Raw genomic sequence first — 18,533 nt, forward strand, 5'->3', positions numbered from 1 at the left:
ATGTACCAATCATTATTGAAAAGCAAAAGTTGGCACTTTCCTCTGTCCTGCTTCTCAGTGTACCCCAGCCCGGTTCACTCAAAAAGAGCAAATGCACCAACAGAAAAAATAAATGAAAAAATAAATAAGAAAGCCAAAGAAATTGGTAGGACATAGTCATACAGTAGGCATTTTCATCATGATCACATAACCCCTTTGTCGGCTGCCGTTTGCCTTTCATGTCGTATTACCGGTACTATTATTTGAAAATTCATTCATTGTTCTCATTATGTGCTGAGTTTTGCGCCGGGCTTATCCTCAATTTCATTTTGCTTGTGTGTTTAAAATTGTCGGAATTTCACAACAAATCTGCTTCTCTTGTAGAAAACTGACATGCTTTTCTCCCACAAATAGTTGTACCTCGGTCCTGTTTAGGCACACAAAAAAAAATAGTCTGTTTACGGTAACCCGACCGACCCTATTTTTTTCGCGCGACCCTAGACTTTTTTTTGCATTTGGGGGGGTAAAAAAAATATAAAAAAATAACGTAAAAATATGGTTTTTTGGAGAAAAAAAAATCCCGACCTACCGACCCTATTTTTTGGGCCTATGTTACCGTAAACAGACCTATTTTTTTGGGGGGCCTTATAGACTCATGTCGAGAAAGAGCAACTGCCGAACTGGTGACTTTCGGTTCCCGAGCCAAGGATCTTCGTATCCGACTTGTCGGTTCCCGAGCCTCGGGGCTCCGTAACCGACTAGTCGATTCCCGAGCCACTACGAAAACTATTCTTTAAACTATCTGTTTTTATTTATTGGGACTGCTGAACGTATTTTATTTGACTAAAATAAAAAAAAATAAAGTAAAGCAGGCCCAAAAAAGGAAGAATTTATAATTTGGTCCAAAAATATAAACATTTCACCGGAAGTTCCGCTGGTACTTCCTTTCCAATACAAGGCATCATGGCGGTACGTAGTGTGATTTTCCAGTTACCTCAGTTCATCGCCCTTCATCGTGGTTTCACCCGAACGAAATATCAATTTTATTTAATGGATGTTCAGAACAAGGAGTTATTTAGCGATTCTATAGAATATTTCTCCTTTATTCAGTAGCTGTTGGCCCAAAGTAAACTGAAAATTCAGCATCCCTTTGCAGACGAATATTGTTGTCTGAACTCCAAATGTATGTCATCGGCATCACCAACACAGATGCATGGTTTACACAGTTTTGTGTCAGCGCACATGAAAGAGGGAAGAGGGAAACATTGTTCCCATGTCTCCTTTGTGTTATTGGTTTGTGGACTAATGTAGAAGAAGTAAAAGTACTAAAAGTAGTAAAACTAAAAGTTAAACTCAGCTTCGATAATCACTTTGACTGAACAGCATATGAAGTCGTAGACCTACATGTTAGACTATGAAATAACATGATGTTGGAGACTGTGGAGCAATTAGTAATGTTTACAAACTGACCAGTCGTCAAGTGTCGAAGACTGAGAATGATTCAATGAGATAACCGGTGGATTACTGCCAGTTGAGACCGATAGAAGTTAACTGTGATATTTTGCTTAAACTATTTGCTTGACGGCAATGTCGTATTCTAAGTTCACAACAAACAGTGTGCAGGCTATTCATACTTAATTTTTTACATTTGCAGGACAAGAAGGACAAGAACTTGAAAAAAGATGACAATAAGGCTAGCACAAACAAACGCAGCAAGAACCCCATGCGGGAGCTGCGTATCCGTAAACTGTGCCTGAACATCTGTGTGGGCGAGTCCGGTGATAGGCTGACACGTGCCGCCAAGGTGCTGGAGCAGCTGACTGGCCAGCAGCCCGTCTACTCCAAAGGTTAGTGATATTGTGAGTGTATCGCCAGGTGGAAGTGGTGGCAACACATCGACATTCGATCCATTATCGTCACTGTCCAAATCCGCTTCCAAAGCGTTGAAGTCGAGGTCTAAGTCACTTTCTGCATCAGCAGGATCGACTGCGGTCAAGTCCAGGTCCGTAAAGCCTTCGAAATCAATGTTCTCGTCGTCTTGAGTCCCCCATGCCAAAACTCTGATTTCGATCGTGAATCCATCTCAAACTTTTTCAAATTTTCAAAAAATCGTCGCTCCTCTCACTCCCAACCGATTTTCATGAAAAGACCACGTGTGGAAGCAAACGGAAGTCACCGGATGGCCTCGCTCTACTGACAAGTGTGTTTTGCGGGCGGTAGCGATCGCTCCGCGGGCAGCCACTGCGAAAAAACTGCGGGCGCTCTGCGGTCAAATGGGTTAAAGGCACAGTAAGCCTCCCGTAAACCATCACAGATACTGTCAGGCTTTTAAACACAGTACAAACACCCTTCCATTTGAACGCTCACCAAACGGGAACATCCTAGGTGCCCTAGGTAAAGAGCGAGCAATTTTTAAAGAATTAATTTTGCGGAGAGAGTGTCCGAGACAATCGGACCGTGGTGCGTTTTGGCGCTAGACCTAACTTTTAAAATCTAAATAATAAATTGACAGCTTGTTACACAAACATTCTTAAATCATGAAAGAATTGTTTTTTCATCAAATCAAGATCAGTACAATTCAGTTTTGGAAATATGGAAAAAGAAAAGCCCAGAAGCCGGGTCACGCAAGGTCGTGGTTCTCGTAACAGACGACGGTTTATACCTATCGCCAGTTCCTCTGAACAGTCAAAAGCCATCGCTAGAGTTCTTGTGAACCACAGCCGTTTATTTCGTGCATAGTCAGAGGTACTTAATAACGTGCTATTGCAGATAAGCTCACAGCGAGTCGCATTCAAATTACTGACGACTACATTGTGAAAAAGGGAAACTAGATTACAGGGGTTCACGATAAACCACTCAAAAATAAATTCTTTGAAAATTGCTCGGTCTTTACGGAGGGCACCTCCCGTTTTCAAATGGAAGGGTATTTGTACTGTGTGTAAAAGCCTGACGGTATCTGTGATGGTTTACGGGAGGCTTACTGTGCCTTTAAAAATATACTTGGCTAGATTACTTATTGTGTTTAGTATCAACAGATGACGTTTTGGAAGGCGTAGTACAATAGTATATTTAGATTGCACATTGGCACGGGCTGCTGTCCAATATGATGGCCAGCCTGACTTAACTTTGTGCTACAGAAATCGTCACTGTCGCAACACTGGGTCAGCTACATGTGCTGGCGCTGGTTACTTTTAAGTGATACATTTGAAGCCATACAGTTTTGTTTTTTAGTGATGGAAGGATGGCTGTCTCATACTAATATCTTTTTAATGTTAGACTGCTGTACTAGGAGTGTAACAGCCTTGAATGGCTTTTTCAATTTGATTTTTGTTTTGTGCAGCTCGCTACACTGTGCGATCATTCGGCATCCGCAGAAATGAAAAGATCGCTGTGCACTGTACCGTGCGTGGAGCTAAGGCTGAGGAGATTCTGGAGCGTGGTCTGAAGGTATGTGATGGTTTGTTTTTGGTACTTTCATGCACCAAAGACTCGCTCTGTAAAACCTAAAAGTGACGCTGCCTCAAAATGATATCTTATTTACATACTTTCAGGGATGTCGTTAGGCGTCGGGCATCGGACATATAACGATGAAAATCCCCAAATGTCCGATTCACATTGCCGCATGTCGGTCAGATGTCCTATCGTTTTAGCCTGAGCGTGGTTATTGTCCGATATGTACTCCATTCCTTCGGACAGCGCGATATTCGTTAATTTTCATTTCAAGATGCAAATCTTCTAAAAGACCGAACGCTCTCGTGTTCAGCTGACACTGAAGTTGCCAGTGCCGCGTGCGGATCTTTTCTTTTGTCGGGAATTCCCGAACCGTTTGCGGTATGCGCCGTTTGGGTATAACCGTCTCGGTGCAGCGCACTGATCTAAAAATAGTGGATTATTTTTAGATCAGTGCATGCTACAGGAGTACGGGAGACAACTCCAACTGACTACATTTGTCGTCTGCTTTTGTTTTCGATACGAGACGAAGCACTGAATTATGCCGCTGAAAAAACACAACTAAAGCCTGCAAAAGATCAGCATTAGATCAAACCGATCATTTTGTTTTTCAACTTTGATCCAAATCATGCAGTTTGTAATCAAAGTAAGAGCTCTGAAGTTCATGTTGGTTTCTTTTTTGTGGTTTCCGAGTTGAAACTAAACAAATACTGGGGGGGTAAAAACAGGTGACTGTGTGGTATGTAAACCAGGTCAGGGGTCAAGGTTAGGTCAGGTCGCTTGAAGGATTGTGGTATAGATGCAGTTATCACCGAGCTGCAGTTCGCTGATTCGGAGAAGACGATTTCACATTGTTCGGTTTTGTAGCTCCAGAAAAATAAAGAAGATACCAAAGGAGATTTCCTACAGGTTAATCTGCACAGCGTGTTTCCAGTGTCTGCGCGAGGAAGCGCTGTCGAAAGCGCAGTGTCGATCTGTCAATCTGGCAGTCGTGTCCCCGTAAGTAGGCAACAGACAGATCTAGATCTAGTGCCTTGCACCGTGTCACCTATGCTTACTGTGTGTGTGTGTATGTGTGACGGAGTGATTGAGTTTGTGTTACTGTTTGTCGATTTCTTACGTGAGCCTTGAAGGCTTCGCCTCTTGTTTGTCATTAGTTTGACAGGAATTTCGTTGTAGTTGCTGAATTTTCGTCTGTTTTGGACTTGTAAATTTTTCCAGTAACTTATCGTTTGGCCGCCATTTTGTTGATCAGCATAGCTGACAGTGTCAAAACATGGCAAGGCTTAAGTCATGGATCTACCAGACCGTTGGTACTTGTTGTTGTTTCGGACTAAGCATGTAATACTGTTGTGTCCGTTACTAATTCTGCCCCAAACTAACATGTGGTTGGGGGGCAGTTCAGCATGCTTGACTTCTTTCTCTTCTTGTTGTCCCTCTTTTAGGCATCGGAGCATGGCGCTCCGGTGTCGTTACTGCTTATCTCTTTATTTGCAGAGTTCCGCAGCTTGGGAGAGACCGTAACACGGTGGCCCAGTGAGCGGGAGGTCGTGGGTTCGAACCCCGGCTGGGTCATACTAAGACTTTGAAATTGGCAATCTAGTGGCTGCTCCGCCTGGCGTCTGGCATTATGGGGTTAGTGCTAGGACTGGTTGGTCCGGTGTCAGAATAATGTGACTGGGTGAGACATGAAGCCTGTGCTGCGACTTCTGTCTTGTGTGTGGCGTACGTTAAATGTCAAAGCAGCACCGCCCTGATATGGCCCTTCGTGGTCGGCTGGGCGTTAAGCAAACAAAAAAAAACCTAAAAAAAAAACAGCTTGGGAGAGAAGAAATGCAGCGTTCTATGCCGCTTGCCGATGTTCCCCACATCAAGGGTGACGCTCGATCTTTGGCGTCTTTGATGATTCCGCCGGTGACGATTTCCGGGGAGGTTCCCCTTGTTTCTTCGTCTTCTGCCTCAGGGCGGATCTACTTGCCTCATCGTCTTCTACCGCTGTGGTGGGCGCTTCCGGTGAGTCGAACTGGTCCACCGGCCCTTGTGAGGCTGCCGGACATTCCCTGCTGGGAAACAGTTCTTTAGCGCGGGATTACAACCCGCAAATTTCTGTTCCGTCTCACTTTTGCCTCATCGCGGGCATATGTGTTTTGGAGCAAGGGCGGCAGCTGTTTCGACGCTGCGCTTCCGGTTTTTGTAGTGGTCTTGACCGGAGTTGATCAAGGACTGGCCTACGGGCCCCAGTCCACTTCTGTTCTGTCTCACCCTTGTCCCGTCGCGGGCATTTGTGTTTCAGAGCAAGGGCGGCAGCCGTTTCGGCGCTGCGCTTCCGGTTTTACCGGAAGCATAGGTCCTCCATTTCAAGTACACGTTACGGTCTTGACTGGAGTTGACCGAGGACTGGCGTACGGGCGTTCGGTCTTCCGGCCCCAGTCCACGCAACCTTCGCTTCCGCATTGTGCGGCTTCGTCCGTTGCATTTCCGGCTCTGTCCAGATACACTATATTCCTCTTCCTGGTGCTTCCTCTCGGATGTCGGTGAGTGAGGAACAGCGGCTGGCCTACGGGCATTTAGGCTTTCAGCCTCGGCCGGGGCTGTCTTCACTCCACTTGTTGGGTGTTGCGCCTACTGCCTTTTCAGTTCTGGTGGCTCCGGATGTTTCCTCCGTTCACTCTTACCCTCATACAGTAGGGGATGAGTCAGGACGGTTTCCGGGTGGATGGGGTTCCGGTCATCCCGTTCATCAGTCTACCACCAGCAACTGTGACTTCGGTCCGTGTTCGTAGCTTGACTATTCTGATACTCAGTCTTTAGCCAGCGATCAGACACGTTCTGGATTTCCGATGAAGCTCTTGGCTGCGCTCGCTGCAACTCAGGTTATTTCCCGGAGGGTGCATCGGCTTTGGCGGCTTCCTCTTTGGTTGCTCCGTCGTCGATGTCGGACTTCCGTTCCGCGAAAGGTTTCCTACTTCCGGTTCGAGAGTCACCTTTGGTGGTGTACCACATTTTGCAGGTTTTGGCTAGACCATCTCCTCCCGGAAGTGGTATCCCGAGTGTTCCGGTTCTGCTGCTCGTTCCTCACGGTTCAGTTCCGGAACACGCTCAGCCTTGGCTGGCTTCGGCTACACAGGCTTCAACTTTTGTGCCTTCTTGCTTAAGAAGTTCACCTTGCCGAGGCCGGGTTGGAACTTGTTGTCGTTCTTTGATCTTCCGCGACCACACCTTTGTCACGTCAGAGGAAATTGGACTTCAGCTTTTGGAACTTGCCTCTTTCTCGGAGATGATCATTAGAGCGCTCTCTCACTGAGTCACTAAATCCTTTCACACCTTGTGCGGATCAGGAGGCTGATGACATCTCCACTCTTTTGGTCAGCCCTTGCTAGGGTGAGCGAAGAGCATATGAGGCTGTCCTCCCTTCACTACGCTCATACAGTCATGTGTCGGAGGGACTTGTTTCTCTCGCATTCTCAGTTCACTGAGCAGACTAAGAGAGAGACTTGAGCTTTGCCCGGGGTAGACCGATCTCCTTCCTTTTGAACATTGGGGTTTATTACCAGAAGAAAGGAGATCCAGTCGCAGAGGGGTCCTTTCCTGCCTTGTTGGCAGTGGGCCAGTTCCTGGCAAGGGTTTTAGAGTGAGTTAGATTTTTCTTTCCCACCGGGCCCTTCCTGACTTGTTGGCTGCGGGCCAGTTTCTGGCAAGGATTTTTAGAGTGCGTTAGATTTTTCTTTCCCACCGCCTTGTTGAAGCTATCTGCTTTATGTGATTCGGAGTAAGAATATGTAATTTAATCGAAAATTTTATAAGTAAATTTTCATTTGGTTAATATACTTACCCGAATCACATAGTGTATGCCCTCCCACCAACCCCGCTTATGTTTTTTTTAGTTTCTTTAAAGCTGTATGATCTTGACCACGTGTTGAGGAGCGGTAGTGACGTAGTACACACCAAGGGGAGGTAACTCCCCGGTGTAGGATCCGGTCCGGTCCCCCCTCTGAAGTAGTCCCCCGGGGGACCAATTCGTGGCAAAAACTGCTCTACAATGGTCCCCCCTTAGACATCCAGCCTCGTTTTCGACTGGTCCCCCTGGGCGATTTTGGTCCCCTTTCGCGGTCAGAGGGTAAGTGCCATTTTTCAAATAGTTCAACACGTTGTCATGCAGAGTGTCGTCCATGATGATAGTCAATGAAAAACGAAGACTGGCTGACGGAATGAATTGTCGTGTACTTATAATTATGGGCATGTTTGACACGAGTCACGTGACGTGTCAAGAAGCGTGGCGACCGTTTTCTCATTCCACAAAAAAAAAAAAAAGAGAAAAAAAAAAGTATAGGCTACATAGAACGGCAAATCTACGAAGTTCAATCACTTTTAAAAGTTTAGATTTGACACTGTAACCTTCACCCAGTTCAAGATCATCTTGAATAACATCTCTGTACAAAAATGAAAATAATTATACATATAACGAAAGAGGTGTGTGTGTTTGCGTGCGTGAGTGAGTGTGCACGCGTATGTGTGTGTATGTTTGCGTGCGTTCGTGAGTGAGTGTGCACGCGTGCATGTGTGCGTGCATAATGTGTGTGTGTGTGTTTGAGAGATGGGGGGAGGAGAGAAAGTGGGGGGGGCGAGAGAGTGAGAGAGATCCAGAGTCACGTGTTCTACTGAGTTGACACACACTATAACAATAAAGTTAAAATAAATACTGACATGGCTCTACATTGGTTAGAAAAGAGGGGGACCAGTTCGAGAGGGGGCCTATTTTGGATGCGAGGGGGGGGCCAAAATCGCCCAGGGGGACCAGTCGAAAACGAGGCTGGATGTCTAAGGGGGGACCATTATAGAGCAGTTTTTGCCACGAATTGGTCTCCCGGGGGACTACTTCAGAGGGGGGACCGGACCGGATCCTACACCGGGTCTATAGTCATTACCATGGCTCCATTTACACTTTTTGTGGTGGGGTTGCTTCCCTTTAAAATTGTTTAAGGCGGGTAGCCTTTTCAGACCTTAGCATCCTAGACTGCGTCAATGCTTTATGTGATTCGGGTAAGGATATTTTTCGATTTTGTTCTACCACGGATTGATGGATTTATTTATTTATTTTTTCAAGTTCAAAGAAAGAATGATCAATCTCTTTAGTGCATTATCGGTGCTTGCACCAAGTATTTTATTGTTCTCTTTCCGTACAAGTTTAGGCTGGGTAGCCAAAACTAAGGCTGGTTAAAAAACACTTATTTTGTTTAATATCTTGCTCATTCATGCTTCAACTTCAAGTGTATTTTTCTTTGTCCATGCAGGTGCGTGAGTACGAGTTACGCAAGAACAACTTCTCAGACACCGGCAACTTCGGCTTCGGCATCCAGGAGCACATCGACTTGGGGATCAAGTACGACCCTGGCATTGGCATCTACGGCATGGACTTCTACATTGTCCTCTGCAGACCTGGTAATTAGCCTGTATTACTGACGAGAAGTTAATTGGAAGGAGAAACTGTAGTGATGTACCGTAGTTTATTTAGCATAAGGTATAGTGAACATGTCCTTATTTATGACCCATAATACTAAAGTGGACAAAATCCAGTTTGTTCCCTGTGGAAATCCTTGATGATGGTTCTAGGGTTTTTAGGGTCACTTCCTAAGAAATGAAACTAACGTCGAAAGGGCTCCCTGGTTTTCAGGATTTTGACTTTGGTATAATTGGTGTTGTGGAATGATACTTACAGGCTGCGGCATCAGATGAGACTAACCTTGTAGGACTCTTGAGCCTCCGAGTTTCGACATTGATGCCTTCATTTGCGTAAGTGCGTGTACCCGTGGTTTGTTAGAATGCGCCGTGCGGCCCGGGTCCTCCGTCTTCAGCATTCGGGGTTTTCTGTCGGGGTTACCTCACCCTTAGCTCATGGCCCGTACGTCCTACCCTGAGAGCACAGGGGGGAGGATTTTCCGGGATCCCACCCGGAGCCAGTTTGGTCCGCGGCCGCAAGCGGCTGATCTCCATATCTGAAGACCGTTCCCCTATCCGCCACCCGGGGACGCGCTGGGTTGGGGGTGGTCGCCCCACTGAAAATCCCACACTGGGTTAAGAAAGATCAGCCTGTCCCAGTCGACATTGATAATACTGAGCTAAACATTTATTTTACGGTTGATAAGAGCTAGACATGCATTCAACAGAGAAGATAACTATGAATTCATGAAGTTGAAAATGTGCATTCATTAGTTTGATCTGGTTTAAAACATAAGTGTCATTTTTAGGAAGAGTTTGATTGAAAGGGATTGGAAAAAAAATACAGGAATCATGTGCAAGGATTTTTTCTGGAATATGTCGGCAAATAATCATTGTGGTTACCGAGTGAGTTCAGAAGTGCACATTGGCACGGGCTGCTGTCCAATATGATGGCCAGCCTGACTTGACTTTGTGCCACAGAAATCATCACTGTCGCAACACTGGGTCGGCTACATGTGCTGGCGCTGGTTACTTTTATGTGATACATTTAACAGATTAGACTTTTTCTTATGCAATTGGATCTGTTCTGCAAGTTGGATAATAAGAGCAGCGGTGTTGGACTCAGAGGACAATAGGTCAGCTTGACCTGGATTGAAAATATGCATAGCCTGATAGGTCAATATGTCTTTGCTAAAATAAAATAAACATTTAAAAAAGGTCAGTCAGAAGACTTCCTGTGTGTTTTAACTATCTGATGGTCAACCAGCCATGGGTCAGCTTGTGCGTTCTAACAGGCCTGAGGATGACACTGCATCTGTGGTAAATGTTGTTTGTATGCTGCTGGGGTTGGTGCAATATGTAGCGGTTAAGACTCGGGCCTTCTATGTGAAAGGTTTGGGAATGAATTCTCGGCTAGTGTGCAGATTTGCTAGTGTCTAATTCCCCTTCGTGCGAAACACAAAACCACCTGTCGTGCAAATCAACCTTTTATGTAATATGCTGCTTCTGCAAAACACGAGTATTGTTGTGCATGTGAGTTACAGTCAACAAATGCAGAAGAAGAAGAAATGTGCACATTGGCACGGGCTGCTGTGTGACATGATGGCCAGCCTGACTTGACTTTGTGCCACAGAAATCATCACTGTCGCAACACTGGGTCAGCTACATCTGCTGGCGCTGGTTACTTCTATGTGATACACTTGACAGTTAAGAATTTTCTGTGCAATGGAGTCCTTTCTACAAGTTCGCTTTTGGCAGCAGTCTTGATGAATCGTAGGTTATTCTTCGAATGCTGTGAAGGCCACGATTGCTTAGTAGTTAGAATAGCGGAATTTCACATGGAATGTTCAGAGTTCAAACCCTGGCTGTGTCTAGTTGGATAAGGGTGTGGATTTTCCCCATCTGCTTGGTCAACTTATGTGCAGACCTGCAAAGTGCCTTATCCCGTTTATGCATACAACACAAATTGCACACGAAAATATCCTGTGCTCCCATGTCGGTTTGGTAGGTTGTGGAAACACTAAAACACCTAGCATGCATCAAATTGAGTCAAGAGCATGACTGCCGGGGAGGTGGGTGAAATGGCCATTCTCATGGTGAGGATATTGGCATTTTACATGGAAGGTTCCGAGTTAAAACCCTGGATGTGTCGTTTTTTGAAAGAAAGGTGAAACGGCCATACAAATAACGAACAAAAGTGTACGTTAGGGTTTGCAGTCTATGATTATGAATACAGAAGATTGCACATTGGCACGGGCTGCTGTGTGATATGATGGCCGGCCTGACTTGACTTTGTGCCACAGAAATCGTCACTGTCGCAACACTGGGTCAGCTACATATGCTGGCGCTGGTTACTTTTATGTGATACATTTCACAGTTAAGACTTTTCTGTGTTATTGAATCCTTTTTACAAGTTGGCTAATGGCGGCAGTGTTGATAGTTGTGGGTTATTTGTATGCTGCTGTGAAGGTCACAGTTGCTAAGTAGTTAGGATATCAGTATTTCACATTGAAGGTTCAGGGTTCAAACCATGGCTGTGTCTGGTTGGATAAGGGTGAGGATTTTCTCCATAAGCTTGGTCAACTTGTGTGCAGAACTGCAAAGTGCCTTATCCTGTTCATGCATACACACAAGCACAACACAAAGTGCACATGAGAAATATCCCATGCTTCCATGTCAGAGATTGGTGGGTTATGGTAAAACACAAAGCATACATCACCCCGAAAAAAAGAGCATGACTGTCTAAAAGGTGGGTGAAACTGATATACCTGCAAATGCTCGCTGTTGCAAAACAAAAGTGTACGTTATGGTTTGCAGTCTATGACTACAGAAGAAAAGTGCACATTGGCACGGGCTGCTGTCCAGTATGATGGCCAGCCTGACTTAACTTTGTGCCACAGAAACCGTCACTGTCGCAACACTGGGTCAGCTACATGTGCTGGCGCTGGTTACTTCTATGTGATACACTTGACAGTGAAGACTGTTCTGTTGACTCCTTTCTACAAGTTGGCTAATGGCAGCATTCTTGATGGTCGTAGGTTTTGCTTTGTGTGCTGCTCTGAAGGTTGCAATTGCTTGGTAGTTAGGATATCAGCATTTTACATGGAAGGGTCAGGGTGCAAAGCCTTTTCTGTTTGCGCCGAGACGCTCATTCCTCCCTATTTTTATCTGGAAAAAGTTGTCAGCTATGGTTATGGAAACACGAAAACACCAAGCGTGCATCGCCCCCCAAAAAGAGAACTGCCTGAAATGTGGGTAAAACGTCCATACACGTAAAAAAAAACCAAAAATGTACGTTATGGTTTGCAGTCTTCAAATACAGAAGAGAAGTGCACATTGGCACGGGCTGCTGTTCAATATGATGGCCAGCCTGACTTGACTTTGTGCCACAGAAACCGTCACTGTCGCAACACTGGGTCAGCTACATATGCTGGCGCTGGTTACTTCTATGTGATACACTTGACAGTGAAGATTTTTCTGTGCAATGGAATCCTTTCTACAAGTTGGCTTTTGGCAGCAGTCTTGATGAATCGTAGGTTATTCTTTGGATGCTGCTGTGAAGGCCACGATAGCTTAGTAGTCAGAATAGCGGAATTTCAGATGGAATGTTCAGGGTTTAAACCATGGCTGTGTCTGGTTGGAAAAGGGTGTATATTTTCCCCATAAGCTTGATCAACTTGTGTGCAGACCTGCAAGGGCCTTATCCCGTTCATGCATACAACACAAAGAGCACCCGAAAAAGATCTCGTGCTCCCATTTTGGAGATTGGTAGGTTATGGAAACACTGAAACACTCAGCATGCATCACCCCGAAAAAAAGAGCATGACTGCCTGAAAGTAAGATCTTGGGTGAAACTGATATACCCGAAATTGCTCGCTGTTGCAAAACAAAAGTGTATGTTAGGGTTTGCAGTCTTTGAAAACAGAAGAAACGTGCACATTGGCACGGGCTGCTGTCCAATATGATGGCCAGCCTGACTTGACTTTGTGCCACAGAAACCGTCACTGTCGCAACACTGGGTCAGCTACATATGCTGGCGCTGGTTACTTCTATGTGATACACATAACAGTGAAGATTTTTCTTCTGTGCAATGGAATCCTTCCTGCAAGTAGGATCATAGCAGTCTTAATTGGTGTATGTTATTCTTTGTGTGTTGCTGCGGTGATGTGCAATAGCCTTGTGGTAACATGAGAAAAATCTCCCCACCATACTTGGGCCTCGAACACAGGACGATGGTGATGAGCTGGTTACAAAGCAAGTGCGCTACTAGTACTAACTTGAGTCAAGGACCCACCCCGTTTGTGGGTTAAGGGTAGGGGGAAAAATAACCTTTTATGTAACGGCCTGTTTGTGTAAAATGCCAGTATTGTTGTGCATGGGAGTTGCATCTCACGAATACTGAAGAAGTGCACATTGGCACGGGCTGCTGTCCAATATGATGGCCAGCCTGACTTAACTTTGTGCCACAGAAACCGTCACTGTCGCAACACTGGGTCAGCTACATGTGCTGGCGCTGGTTACTTTTAAGTGATACATTTGACAGTAAAGACTTTTTCTCATGTAATTGGGTCTGCTCTAAAAGCTGGATAATGTCACCATCCCCCGCGGGTTAGGGGGAAGAATTTACCCGATGCTCCCCAGCATGTCGTAAGAGGCGACTAACGGATTCTGTTTCTCTTTTTACCCTTGTTAAGTGTTTCTTGTATAGAATATAGCATGGGTGGGAGTTCCTCCGTCTCAGACGGATTTCCGTCTCAGAGAAATTTTGACAATTTTTTTTTTTTTTTTTTTTTTTTTTTTTTTTTTGCGCCCTCATTGATAGTCATCTCATACTGTGTTATGCCAAATGGACTGATAGTGCACTTTTTGTTGTTTCTAATGCTTGCCAGGTCCCTAAAATTTTTAGTTTTTGTTACTTTTTGTATCTCCAACAAGGTTCTTATTTATCAGAATTAAACTCAGGAGAGGCCAGAGAAACCCTTTTAAATTCATAAAATTCGTTTTCGGCCGGGGGCCTTCGCCCCCCTGGACCCCCCACCAGGGCGCTGCCCCTGGACCCCGCCGGGGCCTTGGCGGCCCCTGGACCCCGGCCTTAAAAAAAGTTCAGTCTTGGAACAATTTTGGGCTCCCACCCATGAGAATATAGTCAATTTTTGTAAAGATTTTAGTCAAGCAGTATGTAAGAAATGTTAAGTCCTTTGTACTGGAAACTTGCATTCTCCCAGTAAGGTCATATATTGTACTACGTTGCAAGCCCCTGGAGCAAATTTTTGATTAGTGCTTTTGTGAACAAGAAACAATTAACAAGTGGCTCTATCCCATCCCCCCATCCCCCCCCCCCCCCCCCCCCCCCCCTTTCCCCCGACGCGATATAACCTTGAACGGTTGAAAACGACGTTAAACACCAAATAAAGAAAAGAAAGAAAAGGATAATGTCAGCAGTCCTGATAGTTGTAAGTTAATCTTTGCATGCTGGTGTTTGACAGTGTTACAGTACTAATAGAACTTTCCTGTCATGATGATAAACCCCGCGGGTTAGGGGGAAGAATTTACCCGATGCTCCCCAGCATGTCGTAAGAGGCGACTAACGGATTCTGTTTCTCTTTTTACCCTTAAGTGTTTCTTGTATAGAATATAGTCAATTTTTGTACAGATTTTAGTCAAGCAGTATGTAAGAAATGTTAAGTCCTTTTTACTGGAAACTTGCATTCTCCCAGTAAGGTAATACATTGTACTACGTTGCAAGCCCCTTGAGCAAATTTTTGATTAGTGCTTTTGTGAACAAGAAACAATTGACAAGTGGCTCTATCCCATCTCTCCCCTTCCCCCGTCGCGATATAACCTTCGTGGTTGAAAACGACGTTAAACACCAAATAAAGAAAGTCCTGATGATAATGTTACAGAGCAAAGGGACTGTTAAAGGTTTGCATGCTCGTTGTTTGACCTGTGATAAGCCCAGACAAAGTAATGGAAGCCCAGTTGATCAGATGTTGAGCGTGTTACTGATGAAGTGTACCCTGTGTTTGCGTAGGTTTCAACATCAACCAGAGGAGGAGGCGAAAGAGCAACATCGGATTCCAGCACCGCATCACAAAAGAAGACTCCATCAAGTGGTTCCAGAGCAAGGTGGTTTATTTTCTGCCATTTTGTGTCTTTTTTCCCCGACTTTATATGGAGCCCTTACCTGGAAAGTATGACGGCTTATTAGCGCTAAAACTTAAAATTAGTAATTAACCTGTGAAAGTTACTAATTTTCATGAGAAAATTACAATTATGACGTGAAAATTACTAATTTTCACATGTTAATTACTCATTTTCAAGTGTTATGTCTAATTTTCAGTTTTGGCTCGCTTCCTGACGGCTTACTAGCGCCAAAACTAAAAATTATTAATTTTCACGCGTTAATTACTAATTTTCATGTGCCTCGTGACTGGGGGCTCAATGCGCATGCGCGACTGTTACACCGGCCAGAGCGAAACATCCTTCGATTTCCCGCAGTGGGGCACTGCGGTTATGAAATTAAAGGCCCCTCCTGTTTTTGGAACCGCAGGAGCTTTCTAGTTTGCTGTTAAGTAGATTTTTGGTTCCTCTTTCCTGTCATGCTCTCTTTTTCTTCATGAATTCTTTTCTTTTTTCTGCCTTCTTGCTCATTCACCTGTATTTTTTCCAAAAATCTCTTCTCTTGCCGCTTGTCTCGCGATTCATGTATAGTTTAATCTGTTAGTGTTCTGATGTAAGTCCAGCAGTAGATAGGTTAAGCCTATTTTAACATACTGGAAACTGGTAATCTTCCAGTAGGTATTAATTTAGTTTTACTAAAGCCTGCTGGGACACAAGTAATGGGTTAGTGCATTTGTAAACAGGAATCGCTTGACAAGTGGCCCCCTTCATCCCCCCCTTCCTCGTCCTGATATGGCTCTGCGTAGTCGGCTGGACGTTAAGCAACAAATAAACAAACAAACAAAATCCTTCGATTCGAAACTTTTCTGGTCCATAGTTCTTTAATCCGATGCAAATTAACAATAAGAGCTGAGCGCATGTGTAGATAGATAACTGTGACATACAACTGTCTGTCCGACAACTTGTTGAATAACGAATTCTATCGAAAGATATTTGAAAGTGTGTGTCTCGACCGAAGAGATCCGTCTGCTAGTGGGCGGATCTTTAGCACATGTCCGGCCGCCCGCCATTTTTCCTCGCTCGGTTTGAACATTTTTGGATCGATTGTCCTTCACTAATACACTACAAAGCAAATTTATGAGTGTGGTAGTGGAAACAAATATGAGGTACGGCTGTCTGCCCGACAACTTGTCGAATAAGGAATTATATTGAAAGATATCTGTGAAAGTGTGAGACCACAGCCGATCAAAAGTCCGTCTGCTACGAACAGCTTCGATTCGAAAGTTTTCGGTGTCGATTATTCTTATCTAAGATACCCAAAACAACGTTGAGTAAAGCGCTATTGCAGAAAACTGCGACATGCATCTTCCCGTCGGATAACTTGCTCGATAAGGCCTTCTATTAAAAGATATTTCAGAAATAGTGTGAGAGTGATGTTTGCCGGACGTTGAAGCCTCTCAGTGCGGACTCTTAAAGTCCGACTACTGTGACCGAAAACGAGGCAAAAATGAGTAACCCTAGGTTTTGGCACTAGTAAGCCGTCATAGGAAAGGGAAGGGGAATAACTGTGATCCTAGGACTTGTACACACATTTTGATTTTGTCGAACATGACCTTCACAAAAAGTGTTTGTAGTTTGTAACTGGTGATTGGAAAACCACCTTTTTGGCGTAATTATGTTCAACTGACGTGAAGAGTTGGATGCAAATGTTGGTGCCAAAAACTAAGAGAATAAAATGCAAATGTTGGCGCAAAAAAAGAGAAGAGATTGCAGTTACTGTTAGTCTTGGTGGATCATGCTTTTGAATGGGTTAACAGCTTGGGGTTTTATATGTGTTTTCTGTAGGAGTGAGCATAAGAACATTCATGTTCTGGTGGGATTTGGTTAATTGTGCACTTCTCAGGTGACTGAATTGTGGTGGTGGGAATCATTCATGAAATTAGTTGAGCTCTTCATTGAGTTGATTTGTGAGACATTCAATGTGTTCCTTATTTTCTCTGTTGCAGTACGATGGTATCATCTTGCCTGGAAAGTAAAATGACTTCACTCCTGTCCATGTAAAAAAGAAAAAAAATGTGGATAAATCTCCCGTCTGCAATAAACTGTGGATCGGTATTTTGTTCTGGTTTCCGTTTTGTCTGCATCTGATAATGGTGGATTGTGCACGAGTGGAACTTTGTGAGAAAATGTCTGTTTGTGTGATTTTAACTGGTCATCAAAAATAAGCATGGTGTGTGCATATGTATTGTCACGATCACAGAAGCATACATGCAGATTGCAGCTTTCACAAACACTGACCAAGAAACAAAAATGAAGTTTCCAATTCCCTGACCGACCCTACTTTTCCTAGACATTTTTCAACACTTCGCAGACTCTTTTTTTAAGGCAATTTATTCTTAGAGATGCAGGAGACAGTACCGGCCAATAAGAAGCCACATGTGCCTATAAATAAAAATAAACTTTGAATAACAATGAAGTAACCGGCCCTAATTTGTTGGGCCTTGTCATCGGAAATTTGTGTGTTACCTTGCATGAAGCCACTGCAATGAAATGCTACAATTAACAAACCACACCTCTCCATAAGACACCTTGACTCGATAGAACAAACTCTCACCATGGCTCTCTGCGGCTCCTTCACTGGAGTGTTTCCAGGCCAACCTTGGTGGGAGTGCCAAGACCATTTTGGTTTGTATCATACAAGCATCTCCTCCTTCGTTCATGGGCTTAGACTCCCACGTTCCCTCATGATTTTAGCACGAGTGGATTTTTACGTGTATGACTGTTTTTACCCCGCCATTCAGGCAGCATACGCCGATTTCGCGGGAGGCATGCTGGTTATTTTCGTGTTTCTATAACCCACGGAACTCTGACATGGATTACAGGATCTTTTCCGTGCGCACTTGGTCTTGTGCTTGCGTGTACAAACATCAACTTCACAGCTGATTTCTTAACACCCTTGAATTGCAACCCCTCCAAAAAACCATCTATGAGGCTAAACAAAAATATATGTTGGTTTATGGTAACGTGACCAAAAAAAATAGGGTCGGTAGGTCGGCTTTTTGAGTCACTTGAGAAAAAGTGACTCTATGTAATCGGTCAGTGTTAGTCTGTCCGGCCGGCCGGCCGGCCGTCCGGCCGGCCGTCCGTAGACACCACCTTAACGTTGGACTTTTCTCGGAAACTATCAAAGCGATCGGGCTCATATTTTGTTTAGTCGTGACCTCCAATGACCTCTACACTTTAACGATGGTTTCGTTGACCTTTGACCTTTTTCAAGGTCACAGGTCAGCGTCAAAGGAAAAATTAGACATTTTATATCTTTGACAAAGTTCATCGGATGTGATTGAAACTTTGTAGGATTATTCTTTACATCAAAGTATTTACATCTGTAGCCTTTTACGAACGTTATCAGAAAAACAAGGGAGATAACTAGCCTTTTCTGTTCGGCAACACACAACTTAACGTTGGGCTTTTCTCGGAAACTATAAAAGTGACCGGGCTCAAATTTTATGTGAACGTGACTCCCAGTGACCTCTACACTTTGACGT

The 18,533-nt window shown here is 44.4% G+C and overlaps 1 protein-coding gene across 1 annotated transcript; it reads left to right on the forward strand.

Moving 5' to 3' along the window:
- Nucleotides 1-817: 817 nt before the first annotated feature.
- On the forward strand, nt 818-17,100 carry LOC138980139 (large ribosomal subunit protein uL5-like). Its single transcript, XM_070352973.1, has 6 exons — nt 818-948; nt 1,634-1,826; nt 3,320-3,426; nt 8,721-8,868; nt 14,897-14,991; nt 16,992-17,100. The coding sequence occupies exons 1-6, from the start codon at nt 943-945 to the stop codon at nt 17,019-17,021; spliced, it is 579 nt and encodes a 192-aa protein (XP_070209074.1). The 5' UTR covers nt 818-942; the 3' UTR covers nt 17,022-17,100.
- Nucleotides 17,101-18,533: the final 1,433 nt, after the last annotated feature.

The sequence above is a fragment of the Littorina saxatilis genome, linkage group LG11 (assembly GCF_037325665.1).
Source record: "Littorina saxatilis isolate snail1 linkage group LG11, US_GU_Lsax_2.0, whole genome shotgun sequence".
Lineage (NCBI taxonomy): Eukaryota > Metazoa > Mollusca > Gastropoda > Littorinimorpha > Littorinidae > Littorina > Littorina saxatilis.

Bases quoted from the DNA above. Each gene is read 5' to 3' on its own strand.
- LOC138980139 (XM_070352973.1), top strand. The intron at 8,869-14,896 runs GTAATTAGCCTG...GTGTTTGCGTAG, and splicing joins CATTGTCCTCTGCAGACCTG to GTTTCAACATCAACCAGAGG. The intron at 14,992-16,991 runs GTGGTTTATTTT...TCTCTGTTGCAG, and splicing joins TCAAGTGGTTCCAGAGCAAG to TACGATGGTATCATCTTGCC.